The following is a 22,181-nucleotide window of genomic DNA, read 5'->3' as shown; positions in this document are numbered from 1 at the left end:
TGGCGTACGTATCATACGTACAGTGTACAGTAGACCAAGCGTTGTGGGACCGGGCGCGTACATGGAGTCACTTTGAAGGGCAAATCCAACGATTTAGCAGGTTAATTCTCACGCCGTTTTCAGAGTATGTTGTCTAGTAGGCCTATATGAGGAGTCTATATCAAGTCTTTAAGGTAAAGGGTGCATATTCTATGTAAAACAAGTAAGTTTTCATGCGGGAACTTTAGTGTCCGGAAACCCAACCCCCCATCATACTTATATGTGCGGGAGTTCCGAGTGCGACGTGCGTAAATGTTTGGGACGAACATCTTCGGACGTCTTGACCCACAAAGGTACGTGAAAAACGCTGAAAAATGCTGTTAGTTTTCAAATTTTCGACCCATTTTATAAAACAAATGATGCACAGGATTATTTTGTGGCGTTATTTGGAGGCGTATAGCTCACTCTCAGGTATTTACAATGTAGTGTAACATGCACTCGGCTTCGCCTCGTGCATGTTTCACAATTGTAAATACCCTCGAGTGCACTATATGCCTACACTAACGCACTCTATCCTGTGCATCATTTGTATAATATGCCACTGTGCGCCACAGCAGCACTGGTAAAATAGCAAGTAGCGACACACGCAGTGCATTATGGGATATAAAATGTCGACATTTTTTGCAGTTATCATTCATACTGTACAACTTTGCATCTTTTTGAAAAAAAAAATCATACAAATCATTGCAATTTAGATCACAACCTGTCTCTCACAAAATTGATGCATCATTTCCGCTCACACTATGAAAATTTTGAAATTTGGGTTGTGAACCTGAGGGCATCCAGAAACATCATGTTAGATTGTATTTTGAATGCAAATGAGAAGGGTACTAGTGTGCGATAAAATTCAATATTGGTTGTACAGCAGCCTCCCATGTCCACAAGATGGATGAGACCTCAGCTTAAAGTGAACCATTAATATGGACAATGATGTGATTAAGGCATCAGACGTCACAAACCTGCCATCTTGTGAGGGCACTGAGCGATCGACCTACAGGAGAGAAAACCCTAATGAGGTAGTCTGTGGCACATGTAATGTTAATGTGCACACAAACCTCACTTGATGATACAAGAGAGATACTAGTACAGAGGAGGAGGAAGAGGAGAAGGAGAAGGGAGGATGAATGAAAATCGAAAGGAAGGAATGAGAGAAGAGGAGGGGAGTGAGAGGGAGGGGAGCCATGCGTGATTTCACAACGAGATCGAAACAGGCAGAATGACAGATCAATAGCTGGAGCGGGGGAGCCATTGAGAACACAGCCCCCATTCCATTAAACACGATTGAATCAAATACGGTGGGGGATGAAAAGGCATTTCCACGAAAGACGTCTGACACATCGCAGAAGTATCCAGCCGTGAACTGCAAACATTGGTCCGCACAAATCTAATTGCTGGGATGGCAATACATCGTTTGTCATCACCATCACTCAAAAGAGTCTTCTACGCCATCTTCCGGACTCTCGATCATAAAAACAACACCGCTTAAGTGTGGTAGAACATAACAGAGATAATGCATTGAGCGTCGCAACAAAAAGAAGGAAAGACTCACGCAGCAGAATCTCGCATGGCTCGAAGACTTACTTGTCAGGATGAGCCATTGCTAGTAAAATGATCTGGGAATTGGCTGTCAATTTTTCATTACGCCCACAACTCAATAGCCTGTCCTTTCACTCCTCTTGTTGGGTCGACTGCCAAAATGAGAAAAAAACATTCAGAGAACCAAGACAGATTCCTGTGCAAACAGGAAAAGGAGAGGGGAAAAAATGGGGAAGCAGAAGTTAGAAAAAAAAAGCAAATTGTAAAATCAAAGTATTGCCTCAAGATATACGCTGAACTTGCCATGCTATTTTTTCTTCTTTTCTTCTTGCCATCTCTGGCACACATGTCATCTCTTAACTCCGGCCCCGCATCCCAAGAGTCGCCTTTTCCCCCTTCTCTGGATTTTATTTGAGCAGATTTTAACCCCACACTATATGAATGCAGGAGACCTCTATAAAATAGACATGAATATGCCCCCAAGAAAGATTTTACCAAGAAGCCATATACGAGAGCAGGGATTTAAAGTGAAGCCCCACAATCACAGTGGCACAAAAAGAAACACTAAGACATTGCAGGCATATATATAGTATGTACATACATAGAGCCATATCGATTCATTTTTGTCTATATTTGGTAATGTCCAAAAATCATGCTGCAGCAAAAAGAAATGGCTTCTTGCATTTTTCATGGCTCCAATTTCAGATGCTGTGTAATGTAGGGCAACGATCAATATCTACAAATGGCAGGGCATAGTTTCTTTAAGGGTGATCACATAAAATATTAAATGATCTACATAAACACTAGTCAGTGATTGGTCATAATGCAGTCACGTGACTAATGCAGCCAAGATCAGAGTCGTTATATTGTCTGCAGTGACGTCATGTCAGATTACAAAATTCCAGAATTTGATTGGCTGCCAAAGGGGGGCTGTAGACTTGCATAGTGTGTATTCATGTTGACCATGATAATAGAACAAATATTGCCTTGTTTATTGTTGTAATATTGCAGAATGCCTTCAAGAAGTAAGTGATAACAGTGGAGTCATTCTATCCAGATTACATTTCAATTGACAGCTTAAAATGTGAGGTAAAAGCTAACACAATGAACTCCATCTTATTGAAGCATCAAAGTTGGTGAGTCACCAGATAATCAGAAAATGCCATCGTTCAAGTCATTCATGTCACTGATCAGATAATTCTTTGATCATCATAGCAGTAATGACCAGCTCCCCTATTTCACATATCTTAGCTTACTAATATCATTCCAGCTGTTGGGATTTGATTAATCACCCCAGGTAGACCACAGAGATAAATCCCATTCTTTTTCAACCCGGGACTATGACTGTATTCAATCTTTGAGTAATTCGCTTAATGATATCATATAAAAATACATCATTCATCATTCCATTGATTACACCACTTGCTGGAGAATAACCTCTCCCCATCTCTTTCTCGATCTACCTCCATCTATCTATCTATCTATCTATCTATCTATCTATCTATCAATCTAATGAGTTGTGGCATGTGTCCAACGGCTAAAAACCATTCTTTGCTACACATAAAAGAAAACAAGATAGATTATCCTAGACTTTTACTCAAAATTATCATGTCTCTATGATGAAGCAAAGTGGAAGAAGAAAAAATGACCAACGAAGTTACTCATTTATAAATACCTCTGAGGGGGAAAAATACTGAAAGATAAACATTTAATCACAACTTCTGATAAATGACTTTGGGGGTCATCTGAAGAAATTGTTTTCATAACTCTGCATTATCAAATTAAAATTGTGCCATGGTCCCTAATCAAATGCCCTTACCCCTTTTGTTTGTTTGACTACTACAGTGCAGAGAGCTCAAGAGTTTAAATACACTCGTCCAGGGAATCAATTAAAAACAAACAATGTCTTTTCCTGAGGGCAAGCAAACACTGCCCGTCTTCCGACAAGTGGACATTTCATTAAAGGACTTCGTCCAGAGAGAGACCTGCAGGGACTTCTGTTCAAATTTTATCAGGCTTTACTCACCATGGAAGTTGTGTTACTTGAAGTTTGTATGAAGATTTGCTACCATTGGCAATATTTTTTTCTTTTATCAATCAACCAACAGTGCAAAGTGAAACTTAAACTTTGGAGAATGATAAGGCAAAAAAAAATATAAAATTACCCTTGATTATGACTATGCAACCTCTATTTGACTATCTTTTATCTTCTCACTATAGTCATGCAATATCATGAATATTCATGAATAGATTTTTAGTTCCTTTTAGTATGTATCGTTTGTCAACTTGCCCATTAACAAGTAGAAGAACCCACATTGAGAAATTTGCGTTTCTTGGTCATACGCACGCAGAATAGACAAGACGTCTTTAACGTCACAGCTCAACATTAAGACAGTGCACTTGCAGTGGTGTAGGAAAGGAAGTAGACCTATCCCAGAGGAAAGATGGCTCCAGCAATCTGTGACGTACTTCCCTATCCCGAAAAGTGCTAGCTGCCAGGGATACACATTGGAGGAGGAGGAGGAGGAGGAAGAGGAGAGGAGGAGGAAAGGGGGGAAGAAAGAAGAGGAGGAAGAAGAAGAGGAAGAGGAGAAGGAGGAGGAGGAGGAGAAGGAGGGGGAGGGGGAGAAGGAGGGGGAGGGGGAGAAGGAGGGAGAAAAGAAGTCGGGTGGGGACAGAGGAGATGATGGCATCACTGGTGCGGATGAGAAATTGGTAGGCTAACCCTAACCCTAACCCTAACCCTAACCCTAACCCTAACCCTAACCCTAACCCTAACCCTAACCCTAACCCTAACCCTAACCCTAACCCTAACCCTAACCCTAACCCTAACCCTAAACCAAAACATCTTCAATAAACACATGGAGGGTGCAAATGATTTTTACGGGACACTAACTCCATTTCACAGTTGACTCTACTAAAAGGGGCAAGATCAATCAAGGCAAAACAGGGAACATTTAACAAAAACTGGGCAGAGATACCAAAAAGTTATTGAATGTCAGAGTTTCTCACAATTTTAGTTAACAGTGATGAGTCGAGATGACAAAATTAGCATTAGATGTAACAATGATGTAACTGCCCTGCAACACCCAAACTGATCTTTTCATTTTAAGAAAATCCAAAACCATACTCTATTGCATAACCTGGGATAAACTCACCCATGAAATGTCATCATTGGTAAATCAGTACAATTCAAATATTTCATACGACGTGCATTAAGTCCTTTTTTTCTTTTTTTTTAAAGTTTCTTAAAAGGAAACTAAAGTTTTCAGAAATGAGGACATCATGTTATGTCATTTGCATATGACTGTGACAAACTCAACTTTTTTTCAAAATACGTTTGGAAACTCCTTCGCTTGTGGTCTGAATTGTGTGGAAACTTTCTTCACTACAAGACTATATCTTTTATCCCGAGAAACTGCACATCATATTACCTCATATGTTTCAATGATGTTAAGGGCAATCAAACACATGCTTGGGAGATGAAGTCCAGTTTCTCTTCAATCACATTAATAATTGGATCAAACATTTGAGTCTAGCTGTTTGGTGATCACAGTTGGCAGAATTTCTGTCCTGTGGACTTCTTTTTGTAACTCTCTTTTTTTAACAAGCTCTTTGTGGTTTTATTAGTCCTTATTGACTTCATTCATTAAACAGACATTTATAAAATTGTTTCTAGTATTTGAATGTACATTGGGAAACTATCTACAGATGAAGGTGAGTGAAGGAATTTAATCTGAACAGCTAATGCTTGGCAGCGACGATATGCCTATGACAGCAGACATGGGAGGAAACCATTGTGTAGTAAGAGTCGTTGGTGTTTGGATCACTTACTGAACTCATCAGGGATGCCCCGATTCGATCTGACACATACCATGTACCCCTAGGCCATCATGGGTGGAACGTATCACAGAATGGGATATTGAGTGATGGCGTCTACACCCACACTGCCAGAGGAGGCAAGGAGAATACGGCCATTGCATCGCCCAAACGGCATCCTCCCGCCGCGTCCGATGCGATCGGTGCAGACCCCCATTACGGTGAAACGGGAGCCGCCAGTTTGAAATGGAGTGCTGACTTGCGGCGGCGCGAAATGAGATGTGATGGGGGATATTCACAACTTAACCCACAATTTTCACTCCATTTCGGAACTCGTTGTGTGCGAATCTGACACTTGACGTGCGAGCAAGATCCAAAATGTTCAATCATTCTAAACTAGGTGCACGGCGATCAGTGATGATGAATTAAAGAAGGGAGGTTGTATCAAGCACGATTCTGTGAATTATTTTGGGTTTTAAAATTGGGAACTGTTCTAAAATGTATCCAGAGTATGATTCTCCATCTTATCCTGAAATTTACATTTTCATTTACCCCCCGAAACCATGAAATAGTTTTCTGAATTCCTCAATATGTTCTCACAGATTTTGTAGATCTACATATAATATGTTGATGAAACTGGCATAATGAGAAGATGAACATGAAATATACACAACAGACATACGGATGATGATGATATTAAAGGGTGTGTACAGTTTTGGTCGAGGTGAAGATTTAGCTTTTAACGTTTTGCGAGATATTCAGAAACCACTCTTTGAGATGTCCAAGAGCATGCAATTCTAAGGGGTATCAAAAGTTTATTCGATGAAAATCGGTTTTGAAATGGCTGAGATATCCAAGAACAAGGTGAAACAAAGAGATCCTAATAAAGTTGTGGCATGTTGCCTTTTATTATTAGCACTTTTTTGGATATCTCAGCCATTTGAAAACCAATTTTCATCAAATAAACGTTGAATCCTTCTTAAAATTACATGCTCTTTCATATTTCATAAGAGGCTTTTCATTATCTCACTTAGGAATGTTCAAAACCTGAATCCCTACCTCAACCAGTACTGTACAGTCCCTTTAACAAGGTATTCACACCACTTCAAGGGGACAATTTAGTGACTGCATTCATCATTTCTTAATATTGAACTCATACGGGGGTCACGTATATGGCTCCATCATTAAACACGTCGGAGGCAATGCCCTCCAAGACCCAGCGCTGATAGGTTAACATGCATCTCGTGTAACCATCGCTCGCACAGAATGGATTTTTATGAACGGGTTAAAGGAACACTGGGAGGAAGACAAGCATACGGAATTAGAGGCAGCATGAGAAGAGATAGTCCCTTGGTGATCCTCAGAGTAGAAATCGATCCACACCACATTCAAATTGGCTTTAAACGATACATTAAAATCAGACAAACAAAATGGTAGAATGAAAGCAAGAGATCATCAAGCGGAGGGGTGAAGGTTGAGGCGTGAGTTTTCTTCAATTTTGTCTCCCTCTCCCTCCATCCCTCTTCCTTTTTTTCCGACATGTTCGTAAAAAATTACAGATCAGCAGTTGTGATCTTACAAATTTCATTTGTAGAGGGAGACAAAATTGAAGAAAGCTCACACCTCAAAATGGCAGGAAGTTTCATTGAAATTCATACCTAGAACAAAGGAAATGGAATTTTGAAAGTTTGCCATGTTTTCACAAATCAGTGTTACTCATCACAACTGCATCCTGAAATTGGCAGAGGTGCTGCTGTCTCCACCGAAAAAAAAGAGTCAATGTTTGACATGAAATCAATACAGAGATTTATCATTTGCATCTTATACTGTTGTCACCTATTGTGATAATGTACCTGGCAACAATGGGTTTAAAGGAAAAAGAGACGGCCGTTGCCACGTTATCTACCCAAACATGATTTCAATCACTGAGAGTTGTGAGGTGAGGTCATCATTGTCTCTACCAATCTTTGTATATTCAGTGAAAAAAAAATTTAACTTTAATATTTCATAATTTTCTCATCCTAGGCCAGATCTTGGTAAAACCTCTGCCATCCGGTTTGTCTTGTTCTACTCTCGTTATTAAAGTCAACTTTAACGTGGCATGCAATTGCACTTTGACCAACTCGGAGCCAGATGGGCATCGACACCATCCCCCTGTCAGCGGGCCGGAGGAGTGCGAGCTGGGTATCCGATCCCGAGATGGGGGGAGGGATGAGGGGCGCGTGAATACGAGCTGGTATCAAATCTGAGGCTTAGGAGGGAGGCGGCGACTGGGCACCGTGGTATCAGAAGCTCCAATGTCAGAAGGAAAATGGCAAAGGACACTGACTGGGGGTGACATGCTGGGTGACGTTAGGGGAAATGGAAAGTGAAGTCGGCTGCACCAGAGTGGAGGAAGTCATTTGAAGCGCCATTATGGACTCTGTTGATAGACAGAGCATGATGCAGAGAAATGTGCCCCTAACCCAGCCCCTCACCTCCCACCCCACCCCTCTCCCTCCCCTCCTCCAGCAACATTGTATGAATATTCTAGGAATACTATAACTCACCCTTCATGCTTCAAGCTCTAATACAATTTTGATGCTGACATATATAATACCGGTACGCAAAAACTGTCTATTTTTTCTTTAATAAGTCAGGCATTAATGTTTATACGCATACAGTTTGATATGGGTAGGGCTGCCATTGACATAAACGTTATGGAAATGTAATGCAAAAAATGCACACAGTTATTTGGGATTCAATTTATGCTACATTAATTGTTGCGTATCTTTTACATGTATTTTCTTGTTCTGTTTTCACAAAATACATGAGTTCCAATATTTCATTCACAGAAGCTTGCTCTCTTGATCAGCTCTGATTGATAGCATCACGTTCTTACTCTTGGATATCTCAATATGATATGTTAAAATCATTATGAAATTGAAAGAGCATTAATTACACCACGATGGGCAGGGGCAGTGGATGGAGACGCTTGTACAAAACTATATCAAAGTTTTTAAAAAAAAATTAGATAAATTCACACAACTATCCATGCAATTTGTGAACTTGAGAAGAATATGATGTAGCACTTGATTTTGTTGTTATCATTGGTAACAACATAATGAATGTGGCAATACTTTGAATGATGCACAAGATTTCACACACACAAAAAAGCAATCCCAACATTTAGAAATCATATTAACCATGCTATACACTTTCAAAAGAAAAGAAACATTGATGAAGGATCATTCATCATTTTATAGCATGATGTCTGCCCGTAGCATCAGTTGAGAGATGTGAATGAAGCTACAACCATCTTTTTTTCGATCAGGATTATTGTATGACATTGTCTCCGAGGAGCAGAAAAGATCCGCATCACTGCAGTTGACGAGGGCCATCCTTCCGCGTGGCATTTATCCATTATTCAACACTTGCAACAATCAGATGGTGGAGGGGGGAGGGGGTGGAGAGAGGGAGCGCTTAGATTCGATTGGTGACCGTCAGCAGAAATCATTATGACAGCCAGTAAGCCACATAAAACTAAGGACAAGATAGAAGAGCAATCTAGTCGTGGATTAAGATAACGGAGATGAGGTATCTTGGAACCCTTCTGGATTACCAATGACCCAACCGAGATTGATCCTGTACTAATTAAAAAAAAAAAGAAATGAGATACCATTCCTACAAACATATGACATGAATGGCATAGGGGTGGTAAATTGTGGGGAGGTAGATTAATCATCTGTGCAAGTATCTACTTGTGTCAACTTAACAAATGCAAATTAACAAATACAAAGCTGACATTTTATGATAACTATAATATTTCAGTTATCATGTATCCCCATACAATTTTCTGCCATTGATTTATATTGACTGGAACTAAAGCACTCTAATAATTGTACCACTGGAATTCCCCACTACCTTGGGAAAATATTCTAACCAATTTTTCATCATCACTAGTACTAGTATCATTATCCATTTCATTATCATCACTATCATCATCATCACCACCACTGTCACAACTACCGTTATCACCATCAGTTGTTAATGTCATTGTCGGTCAACGCTTCATTTTTTCCTTTAAATTTTTATGATGGTCTTCCATCATTTCGATTTCCTATAAAAAGTTCTGTAATAAACTGATTCTGCAGCCCCTTTCCTTGCCTTAGTTTTTATCTTATTTCAACTTACTTCGATACCAAATAGAACCTTGTACAAAGTACTCAATACAAAAAAGGGGGTCAACCTGGAAAAAAAAGAGTATTGTCATAAGGCAGCAATCAAGTCCAATGTCCAGTCCGGTCAAGTTTGGACTATAGGGTCATCCACCGAAAGGCTTTGCTCTTTTCAAGCTAGGTCAGACTTGACCATTACCTAAATGCTTTGGGGAAGGGGAATAGAATGCCACTCCAACAAATTTTCTTCAAAGTGCAATAGCTAGAAGAAGGGGAAATGGGCAGTTTTGCCGATGATTATTAAGGTCAATCAGAATCAAAACATGTCCCTTATAAGAATCTTTATTTTTCCTCTTTCATGAGACATATCTACAAGATCAGATATCGAATATTTTGAGGGGGAAAAAGGAAGAAATGAATACACAAACCCCCAAGTTCTTCTCAGTGGAAATCTGATCTGATCTGATTTGAACTAGGAAAGCATGGGCAAAAATCTGTTGATATGAGTGAGATTAGGATCAGATATCCAGAGCCGCTTTGAAATGTCAAAAGGTGGCAACTAATCATAACTGACATTTGACAAACAAATTTCATTCATCATTCAAGGTAACAAATTCAACAACCATGGCAGTGGGCATTGACACTTAATTCTGCTGAAGGAAGCCACTAGTTCTGAGTTCAGCAAACCCCTGGGAGAGCAACAATCGAACTCCCTTCCACGAAATGATAGAACCTTTTGAAAAATCAGTATGCAGAAAGTTGTTGACTGCTTCTGCACACTATAATGAGTTATTTAAAATCAGGACATTCCAATTTCTCTTCATTCTAGGGCCAGAGACTGTGATGTTTACCAATTTTTTAGCTTGTGATCCTAATCATCGAAAATTGAGCATTAGATTCTGATATACATACGAGAACGCCTGCACTGCACATTCTCGTATATAGGCCTATATAGCAGAATCAGTCTCGCCACTGGCAGGTGCGGGGCAGATTAGTCGGCCGCCCGCCCAACTCGTTCGTGGGGTTGTCGGCGGTGGGTTACGGGGTCCTCCCTGATTTCCTCTGTTACTATCTTACCATGTGATCAGGCTGCAGTCCAGTTGTTAGTATTTTATTTATACTGCAGTATTTATATTTTCTGTATCTTAATATGCTGTTTTTTATTTATTTATTTTGTTGTTGTTGCTTGTATTATGATTGTTACCTTTGATTTTGTGAATAAAACATACACAAAAAAATTGAGCATTAAGAATAGCTTAAATATTCTGTAAGACTGTAGAGTCCTTGTATCATGAGAATGGGGGATATGGGATGGGGCTTAGGAAAAATGTTCAAAGCATTATACATCTTTATTCCAGCTAATTAAATGGGAAGTCTAGCTTCATATGTCTGTGCAGAAAAAACAAACAATCAAACAATGACAGACTCAAACTAGAGAGGGGCCGTCAAAGGCGGCAGACCCACGCCTTGTACAAAGTCGGGGTAAACATAATGTGCATTCGGTCATCTACCAGAATTCGGTCACTTAATTGCCAGTGTGCTTTATCACCAGCCAGTGAGTTCTACCAAAGATCGTACACTGAAGTGTACGATCTTTGGGTCTACAGTCACATCACACGCAAATCACATCATTTCACATACGGTAACACTCATTCACAGCAGGACGTAGTCCTTTAGTCTCCTCCAAAAATCCATCGAAAATCCCAAATACCACCGTCAAAAGTGCAGAATCAGAACTTTTCCAAGCGCGCGCGAATTAAGTCCAGTTTTAAGAGTATTGTACGCGACGGGTCGCCGAAAAAGCGCTAAAAATCGAGAAATACGCCGTTTTCTTGCGGGATATTTTGCTCATAGCAAGCCGAGAGTGTGATGATATCAAAGGTCATATGAGTGTACGATCTTTGATGGTATCCACAAAAGCGCAAAAGAAAAACAGAATTTTATGTACTCCCGAGGCAATTACCCCTATGATTAGTGTCTACGGAAATTATTCAATGCAAGGGTTGAATGCAAATGTCTACTGCACCAGTATTCGGTCACCAACGTCCCCGATGCAATTTTGCACCAACAGTGTACAGCGCGATGCATTTTCAGCGGCCTTGCACACGCATTGACATTGAGCGCGCATATCGTGCAGTGTAACTGACCGAGCAAATGCTCCTCCAACGAAAAAAACAATCAATGTTAATTTGAAAAACCATCAAAATACGGGCCAGTTTGTGACGACGGAGAACGAACTTTCATAAATCTAGAAGGACATAGTCCCTCAAATAGGCCTAAACGTAAATTTCGGAATTCTTACGAACATTTGAGCAGCGAAGTCGGATCGTTTGGGAGTTTATGTGTTCGTATGGTAGCGGAAAATCGCAAAGTGAGAAACGGGAAATTTTCGGAGTGGTCACTATATCATGGGGTCAAAACTTCAAGGTCACACAGAATTTGCAAGGGTCAACCGATTATCACCAAAATCTAATCGATTCTTTCCTGCCATTATCCAAACATCCCCTGAACATTTCGTGCAAATCCGTTTACCCGTTCTCTTGTTATCTTGTACACAAACAAACAAACAAACAAACAAACAAACAAACATACGGAACCCTTTACATAACCCCCTGCCGATTTTCATCGGCGTGGGTAACTAGAAAAGCACTCTGAGAGCGCAGACCTCCGCCAAGCATGCAAATCATTTTCACCGCTGATCTTGTACTTCCGCAGAGATATCAGTGATTTCCACCCATACGTACTGTTATAGCATTGTGTGCTGAAAGTTGCCAGATTTCCCAATATAGAAGCCTTTGTTACGTCATAAACACTCAGCTGCACGGCGCACCTCACCCCAGCAGAAACTAGAGCACGCACTTAAGTGCGCGCAGGCAAACCTCAAATACGCGCAGCCTGAACTCCCAAGTTCATTGACCCTACCTGCCAAAATGTCAAAAATCCTTCATAAATTCCCCAAAAATTCTCGGATCACTACCAAAAGTTAATCGTTTGGTACTTATGTCATTCTCAACCTTTCCTGCAAGTTTCATCCCAATCCGTTAACTACTTTTTGAGTTATTTTGCACACGGACAAACTAACTAACTAACTAACGAACTAACAAACTTACCAACGGTAATGAAAACATAACCTCCTCCCTTGGCGGAGGTAATAAACTTTGAAGAATAATTAGACAATCCATTCAAAAGTTATCAATGTTTCCTTCTTGTCTAGATGGGAACTCACAAAAACTGGTACAACAGTATAAAAAAAAATGTAATTTCATACAAATCAAACTTTCTGGGGCATCAACAGAGCACCTTTTCCCAGTTCATCCTGAAGGTACAGTACTTTTCCTTTAAAATTTGTGTTAACATACCAAGGCAGAGGAAGCCGTTCCTCGCCAGTATATGACCATCGAAGCACTCGCACTTGATCCGATGGAATGGCTTCTCCACACAGATCTGGGAGCAGGGGTGCGTCATGTCACAGCGACCTGCAGACAAATTAACAAAGAAAAATACTAGAAATGTCACTATGGAAAAGAATAAAAGGTGAACTTTTAGCATTATCATTTGAACTAGACCTTTGACCTTTGCTGTTCGACCCCATGACCCCAAATTTTTTCAAGAGAATCTGGATCTGGTAATACATGTATACACAAGGTTTCATGAAAATACCTTCAAGCATTGCAGAGATATGGGGGAAATAGTGAAGTTTAAAGAATTTGACCTTGACCTTTGACCTTGAACTTGTGCACCCAAAATTCAGGCACAGCACTGTTTACTCATACATACAAACATACATATGCCAAGTTTCATTTGGATACATCAAAAGGTTCCAAAGTTACACTGTCCACAAAATCAATTACAGACAGAAAGACAGACAGATGAATGGAAGGACAGATGGATAGAAGGATGGACGAATGGATGGACAACCTGAAAACATAATGCCTCTGGCGGCACTTCGTGGCAGAGGCATAAAAAGTGAATGAGGATAGAGGAGCTAGCGATGCCTTGTGAATGGAGCGCCGCTGCAGATGCCGAAGGTGGGGGGTTTAACACCTCCAGTCTCAATAAAAGTGACACCTAGGGCTGTATATGGGGTGTGAGAAGAGCTGTTGGGCGGCTTTGGCGGCGGCACACCAGCGGGCGGTGACAGAAGCTGTGAGATGAGTTACTGTATTGAACATGTCATGTGTGACAAACCTTGTCCGTCGTGCTCCTCTTTCCTATTTCTCCCTTCTCATCTCTCTCTTTCTATCTCTCTTTCTATCCCTTGATGCATCTCTTCCTATTCATATATCTCCCTCTCTGTCTGTCTGTTCTTCTGTCTGTCTGTCTGTCTCTCTCTCTCTCTCTCTCTCTCTGCTTAATGATTCATCTCTCATTCTTTTTCCATCTACACACTACTAACCAATCTTTCCACAATATCTCTGCCCCCCCCCCTCTCTCTCCTCCCCCTCCCCCACCCCCCCCCCCTCCCATTTTCTCTTTTGCCTGTGCACTTTACTCGATACTATATTCATATAAAATGTTCCATTTTCTCTGCAGGGAACATGATATGCTCCTGGTTAAAATATTAATGCGTAAGAGCCCTCATCACACCTTCCTATGAATGGCAGATTTTGTCATCGGGGCGAGTGGTTGCAAGAAAAAAAATGACTTCAATGACTTGCCCTACAGAGAAGTCATGGTTCATTTGTCATTTGTTTCTTTTATATCAAAGTGCTGTCTTGGTTTCACTTTGTTTTGCTATAGAAATGGTTGCACTGTGGCAATTGTAGTACTTCTCTCAAATTGTTCAGTAGTATGAACTGACAAAAAATGTATACTTTGTATGATGTATAACTTTTTGTTTGTCTGATGGAAATAAACTATAATTAAATTGAATTGAACTGAACTGCACTGAAAAAAATGAACTGAATTGAATTGAACTTGACTGAATTAAACTGAACTGAACTGAACTGAACTAAATTGAATTGACTTAAACTGTATTGAATTGAATTGAATTGAACTGAATTAAACTGAATTGAATTAAATTGAATTGAATTGAATTGGATTACACTAAATTGAATTGAAAAGAATTCGAATTAGAATTAGAATTGAACAGTGAGTACATCTCAGGACTTTCATCAGTGCATTTATCCTTGGATGAGAGGTTTCACCCATAATACACCTCTTGAAGTAGATTTAAATATAGTCATCTGGCATTGATGAAGGTTGAGGTGATGGCAGAAGTATTCAAAAGAGTGGGGATAGCACTTTTAACCCATTCCATACAGGAACCTGGTGGCTTGTGTATCAGCTCTATGTGGATTTCAGAATTCAGTATGGAATGGGTTAAGAGGCTACCATAGACAATTTTAAGATGAGCTCATTACTATTATACTTTACTTCTGAAGAATCAGCTACTAAAATGCTTATTGGAATAACATAAGGGGTAGGGTGTTAAATGCATATAGAGTTACCAGTAACCACCACTGCACTGGTTCAGTAATATGGAGTTCATGAAAAGGTAGGCCTACACATGGGTTTAATATCGATTGTGCTTCTTTCCCTTCTTCTTCTTCAATGAAAATACAAATGCAGTTAGTATAGAGCAATTCTTCAGTAGTTCATGATCTCATGCCCTTTCAAGTCTGTTCCCATGTGCAAAGGGTTAATATCATGTGAGAGGAAGTGAGGTTGGAGAGGGTAAATGGGGCAAATCACTCTGAAGAAATTTTAACACAGGAAGAACATTAAAATGCAAAATTTGCATTATAACACACTTTTCATAATCTAATCTTGTTAATCAGTAATTGTTTGTGAGTGTTTCCAGGTTATATATTCACAGGACTCAAAAGTACAGCATGTTTAGTGCAGGCATGGAAGGGGTAGAAAAATAAAGTCATTTATCAAATTAATCCATAGGCACAAGTTCATGAACATCTGACAAGGTATCTTAAAGAAGAGAGCTTAGTTAGCATGCTTTTCAAGTGACTCATGGTCTTAAAATCCAGTCTCAAATCCCTGTACTCAATTCCTGACTCCTGACCCTTTCATCTCAGGGGTTCTTTGGGGCAAGACATGACCCCTTTCCTTCCAAACCCTGTTTCTCCAATGCCCCCATCATGTCCCACCACCCCACCCCCTTCAAAAATTTATTTCAGCTGTACTGGTGCAAAGTTATGGTAGTTCTGGTTTCATTGTATACTAAAGTTTGCAGAAACAAACTGCAACAGCAGGGAAGTAGAAGGTTTTCTTCACTGCATTGTGCTATGAATCTTCTAAATTCTTTTTCTTTTTCTTTTTTTCTGTGATCAATAACACCCACACCAACTTGCTTGATACACTTTTTTGAAAGCTTCTCTATAACTTGAGGTAATACTTTGGGAAAAATGAACATATTTTCAACTCTGTCAACAAAACTTTCCTTGTCTGCTGAATTCATAATACAGAATTTCATTCAATTTCAAGTAAGACATCACACCCCCCCCCCCCACTGCTGAATAATAATAAAAAAAAATCCTAAATTTGCTTTCAAGGAATTTCTCTCATCCTCACAGAAATATACAAAGGGGATCATTTAAAAGATACAAACTAACTGACAGCTGACAGCAAGCAAAATATGCAAGCATTGTTGATTCTTCTTTTATGATATTATGCAACTGATAGAGCGGTCAGTAATGAATACACATTATTTTTCCCTCGCAGCTTTGCATGACGCTGCCTAATGTATTCGCTGTTGTGAGATTGGTCTCACTTATTTGCATATAGTAAGAACAATAAGGGTATTAGTACTGCATAAAGAAGAGAGTAGGCCCTATAACAGTTGCTACCTTTCTTGTATTAGAGTGACCATGTGAATAGAAGTGAAAGATTGTGATATTAGAGCTCTTGACAATCCTCATGTCTAGTACGTCAACTTTCAAAATCAGGCATTTTATGATACTGGTGAGGAAATCCCAATTTCACTGAGTTTCGCTATTATCATATTCCAATTTCTCTGCTAATATACTCCTTTATATTCTCCATTTGTACTATCTACTAGATACATTTAACTTCCCTTGACATTCAACTGAACTTGCAAATCTAATTCCACATATTTCTAAATTAATCGTAATAAAAACTTCCTAAATCTCATAATATTTGCCCTTCTCTGTACCACCTGCAAAAAACATTCCATCATGCTTGATGGCAATATGCTTTTATAGAAATATGTTTTTAATAGGGAAGACATCTGTGATAAAGATATTACCACTTGTTTACTGCAGTACCCTGGTCTGTCTCGTGCTTCTTTCTTTTTTGGAGGTCTCAAAACATCCCTGAATTCTTCCATCTAATACTAATCTATTCTCCATCTTTTCCTCTTCTGATTGAGTCATTAAATACTTTAATTACTCCCTGTTCATTATATTAACCATGATATTCCCTTTAAGCCCATCCTCATTACAAAGGTATCATGACATCATTGGTATTTGCCATGGTTCATCTTTCCATTCACATTCGAAAGTAAGACTGCAATGGTACTGTATGGTGAAATCTTTGAAGGCTTCCCTGGCTGTACAACGATGGGTGGTAGAAGGCTTTAATAATGGTGCATCACATTATTCTTTCTTGGGTACAGTATATAGCCCTAAAAAGGGCCCAGGGCCTACCCAATCTCAACATTTTGGCAAGCATGTTTTTGCCGCTTTTCAAGAGAATTTTCTTTTTACAGGTGCCCTGAGAGAGTGATCTGCATATCTGGTAAAAGTCATAACACAACTACAGAGAGTTCTCTGCAATAGAGAGTCATGCTGCAATTTGTGACTGCAAACTTCAAACGAAAATAGAAATCGGGCTCCGATGTTGCCATCTTTTTTGGACAACTGTTCAGGTTGAGTTTGTCATAGCTGCATGGCAACTTTCAAAGTGATGTCGCCACTTTTCTATTATTGCAATCTGTCACTGTATATCAGCATGAATGGTTCTTTTGACAGAATCTCGGGATATTCTCACCCAACATTCCAATTCACGTCGTTTGCTTCAGTTCCTTCCATTTCACTGATCTTAATGCCCACCTCCCTTATTCATCCTGTTTTGAATTGTTTCCAAATTAGCTTCCATGTTTGTTCGATCCATTTGTCATTTGATGGGTGCAGTTCGATTTGTTAACTGGTTGCTGATTGACAGTTGGTGGAGACAGTACTGTTAGTTGGCTGGTGGTTGTTTAGCAAGAGTGCTGCTTGGTTTGTTGGTCATTCTTTGGTCGGTCAAATTCGTTCAGTTGGTTCGTTTTCATTTCATGAATTGTCCTATGCTTGGGTGACGTCCTTGAATTCACAATGTGTTTGGCATTAACTCCTCCAGCACCATACTACAAACTTTACAACATCAGCAACACTCATGCCAGACCAACTGTTTACAAGGTGGATTTGAGCTAATCACATTTCAAAATGTCGATTATGGGAAGAAAAAAAAAGTGGTCAGTATAAACGCACCGATACACTTTCATTTGACTACACTATCCATTTTTCTGCTCAATGAAATTTCATTTTAAATACAAGATAATTTAAAATTTGCCTGACCATCCATCCATTCACTGCATGATAACCTGCCTCTGTGCCCTAGTCTAAAGGGCTTTTTACACTTGTGTTTCTTAACCCCGGACTTTCTCTGACCCAGGACTATCTTTAGTCCCGTACCAATTTTTCCAGCTTTTTACACTCGCCAATTAGTCCCGTACTATCTCTTGTCCGGGGCTAAGGAGAAAACTGACCTTTTGACACTCGTATTTCTTAGCCCCGGACTTTCCAAACCACATGAATATTCATAATTACGCTGTGTACTGTACACGTACACGCACGCACCGGCAGCACTTGATTACCTCGTTTCTGATTGGTCAGTGAGGGTCGGACTTCGTCTCCGTCGCTTAGCCCAGGATTATTTTTTCGTTCTGTTTACACTCACTTGCTTGGCACCGCAATTGCGGTGCTAACCCCTGCTATTTTGCAGGGCCAGATAGTACCGTACTATCGGTGGGGCTAGCCCACTTTGGCCAAAACGAGTGTAAACAGAAAGTGGGCTAAGGATAGTCCCGTACCAACGGTGGGGCTAAGGCCCCCCCTTAGCCCCACCGTTGGTCCGGGGCTAAGCAAAATTTTACAAGTGTAAAAAGCCCTTAAGTATTTCTTTGGTCTTCCCTTTGGTCCTAGCATTCCTCCGCTCTTCCTTCCGTTCTCACCACCACCACTACCACTACCACCAAACCTCTTTGAACTTCCCCCCACTGCTCGGAATGTCATGTTTTTCCACTTGCTAGGGGTTTTATGGCAGCTTTTCCATGGCCCCAGTGAGGTCATAAAGCAGAAGGGAGTGGATTTCCAGACAGAGTATTTTATAAACAGGAGTCCACTTGACCCCGTTTTATTCATCTTTTATTCCAGCAGGTCTATTTTTCCAGTCTCCCGTCATGACGTGGCTAGCAATAAATCGATTTCGGAGCAATATGACTTCATATATATTAGGGGCATGTTCACACAACCTCCTATTGTCCAAAGACATATATACGCACATATCTCATGAATGGCAAAGCAATTTGAATTGTTTTCTCCCCTACTTCATATTGTCGAAAGAATTTTTCAAATTCAGTGTTCTATTCATAGAGAGGCAGCCTATTAGTCATCATGGTCTTGTCCTGTGTCTTGCCTAACATAGCAGAACTGCTGAAAAAAAACCCAATATGAAACAGAAGGCTTGGCAAATAGAGTCATAAGATGGTTGAGTGTGAACTCTTTTGAGTTCAGACTACAAATCTGAAGTATACTCTACATTGCTGTTTCCCCATTTGGCCAGAAATAACTGAAGACTACATGATGAAGGAAAGGTAATGCTAGCATTTAGAACACCTCTGCAAAATACCCCAGGCAATACCTATCATGAACATTGGAGGAAAAATCTACAGAACACTTTTCAAGAGAAAAAAAAAAGTCCGTCTTTTCTCTCTCTCTCGCTTTTTGCTGTTCTTAATCTCGATCAAACAAGCCCCTGGTGTCAGGTTGCATGTGTAATCCAAAATTAATATCCCTGTAGACTGCCTCCTCATCCATCCTTTTTTGGGGGAAAAAATTTACAAAGGGCGACAAGAACGAAAATCCATAATGCATCTGGGTTATTTCTGCAGCCCAAAATGGGAAGCGGCGGGGAGGTAAATATGAAAAGACACCAAAGGCAAATACAGCTAGTGGTTCTATTATCCTCCAAAAATCCATACCTTTTCCTTCATCCATCCCCCTCCCCCCTCCCCACTCCTCCTCCTTAAGACTTCTTGAACACTTTCACCCCAACTTGAATATAGTGCTTTTATGTTACTGAATAGGGGGGAGGAAAGTTGGTATTGATTTATTCGTGGGTACCCCTAGACACCGGTTCTGTTTGGAACCCTGTGCTTTAAGGTCAGAGTGACAAGTTACTCAGGCACTCTTTTGTGAAGAGAAATCAACTCCCACACATTTGTACAGCTGCAGTAAAACTTGGGGGTCTTTACCTCGGCTTTTCAACCATAGCAGGAGCTGTGCCTGCCCGGTATTCTAAAGTTAGGGTGCACGTCACGGGTGCAAGCATCATCGAAGGCATCACTAAATGTCACATCAGACGGAGAGAAGAGAAGGTTGCTGATAATCCTTTGGGTGCTTTGAATACCAATTGGCATGGAAAACTCTATCACGTTATAGATACTGCCAAAAGTACCTGGCAAAGAAAGGGTTAAAAAAACATGGTATTAACAAGAAAGGTATAACATCAGAAAGGTATATTCTCTGCAAGACTCCCTGCAGGATGAATCTTTCCTGCCTGGCTGCAGTGTTCATTCTATCACACTATCACAATGATACCTTAATTGTACTCTCTAAAAAAAATCGAGATAAAATATTCACTCTTAAAGGAGTGAATACACAAAAGAGTGAATTTAGAGTGAAATTGGAGTGAATTTTGAGTGAAAATGTTCATTTTCACTCATTTTGGAGTGACCTCAGGGATCACTCGAAGATTTTGGAGTGATCCTTGAGGTCACTCCAAAACGAGTGAAAATGAACAATTTCACTTAAAATTCACACTTTTTTGTATTCACTCATTTAAGAGTGAATATTTTCACTCCATTTTTTTTAGAGAGTAATGTCTTACAGCAACTGGAGTTTCTGACTCCGACATTGCTTTACTGCAAACAGTCTCTCCAAAGTTATCATCTTCCCTAATTAACACTGTCGTATCTCCATGTATTTCTAGCCACGATGTGATGTGATGTGATGTGATAAGTGGGCTAGTATGGAGTGCAGACTACTGACATGTATCCTCTAGGCCTGCATGAATTAACAGATAGATGTAGGCCTATCAAGAACATGATATTCTATCCAGAAATCATACAGAGTAATCTCTTTTGTAGTGTATAAAGACTGGCTAATGGCAATCTCCGGATACATGAGCCAAACATAGCCATGTCCTTAATTGCAAGAGATGACTCATATTTTTGCACCATCCTCTCTGAGGAAACTTTTGATTTCTAGGAGTAAGCCTACATGTATGTCCTTGCCTGAGAGAGATGATGTTTTACTATCTCCATAGAATTAGAAACTCTTGATAGTCATTCATTCATTCATTCATTCATTCATTCATTCATTCATTCATTCATTCATTCATTCATTCATTCATTCATTCATTCATTCATTCATTCATTCAGTCAGTCAGTCAGTCAGTCAGTCAGTCAGTCAGTCATTCATTCATTCATTCATTCATTCATTCATTCATTCATTCATTCATCCATCCATTCATCCATGCATCCATTTGACCTTTTTCATGCAAACGTTCATTCAGTCAGTCATTTACTTTCAGTCTTTCATTTCTCTCCTTTTTTTTGGGGGGGGGGCAAAACTTTAAACAATACAAATTATGACAACTGAACACAGAAAGGATGGGTTAGTGTCAAACCTATGCTTGTACATAGCCCTTATTCTGAAAAACAATGAACCAAATCTAGCAGGATTTGCTGTTTATATTTGCTCCCTTTTCCCTCTTTCCCTCTATCACAAGTTTCAGTCTCTTTTTATGCCATTAAGTCATCCAACAGTGATTGCTAAAATGATTCCCACTATCCTCACATGTAGCATGCACTTCAAAGTAACATGTGAAATCAGTCACAAATCTTTACAAGACCTCCGAGCTAGTTTGGGAATGACTCAACAATGGCAAGGACGATGCTGTAACTGAAAAAGTTTCTGCTGTCTTTCACATTCTCAAGGGGTCAGTCAGTCAGTATGAACTTTCCAAGTTGAATTACACGTTGCCCAGGGGAATAGTTTTGTATCTCAATTCTCAGCTACCTTGGGCCTAATCTATACACCCACTGGGATATTTACCGCACAGAACAAAACTCAAAACAAAACAAAACAAGCAGTGCATCACATGTGTATATCTAAAAAGATGCTTACAATGAGAATGAGAGGTTATTCTCAAGGAATTGAAAAATGTGATTGCCACATTTTACCTACATATATATATATATATGATCACATTTTTCTAAGTTTGTAGGGTAATACATAGCTATTTTGAATACATTCTGAAGAAAAAATCCCTTGACTGTTACTGAAGCACAAATATTCATCATTTTTGTGGTTCTTTCTATATGCAGTC

At 39.8% G+C, this 22,181-nt stretch overlaps 1 protein-coding gene across 1 annotated transcript in view; it reads right to left on the bottom strand.

Annotated features, from left to right (window-relative positions):
* Positions 1-22,181, bottom strand: part of LOC139723597 (pikachurin-like) — a 152,410-nt gene that overhangs the window by 86,655 nt on the left and 43,574 nt on the right. Inside the window, exon 2 of the mRNA XM_071634831.1 lies at positions 12,911-13,027. Coding sequence (XP_071490932.1) covers positions 12,911-13,027 — 117 coding nt within the window. The remainder of the gene's footprint in view (positions 1-12,910; positions 13,028-22,181) is intronic.

This window comes from Diadema antillarum, unplaced genomic scaffold (genome assembly GCF_040938485.1).
Source record: "Diadema antillarum isolate AM-2024a unplaced genomic scaffold, OU_Dant_1.0 scf00000195, whole genome shotgun sequence".
Lineage (NCBI taxonomy): Eukaryota > Metazoa > Echinodermata > Echinoidea > Diadematoida > Diadematidae > Diadema > Diadema antillarum.
This window is presented reverse-complemented; position numbering and strand designations above follow the sequence as displayed.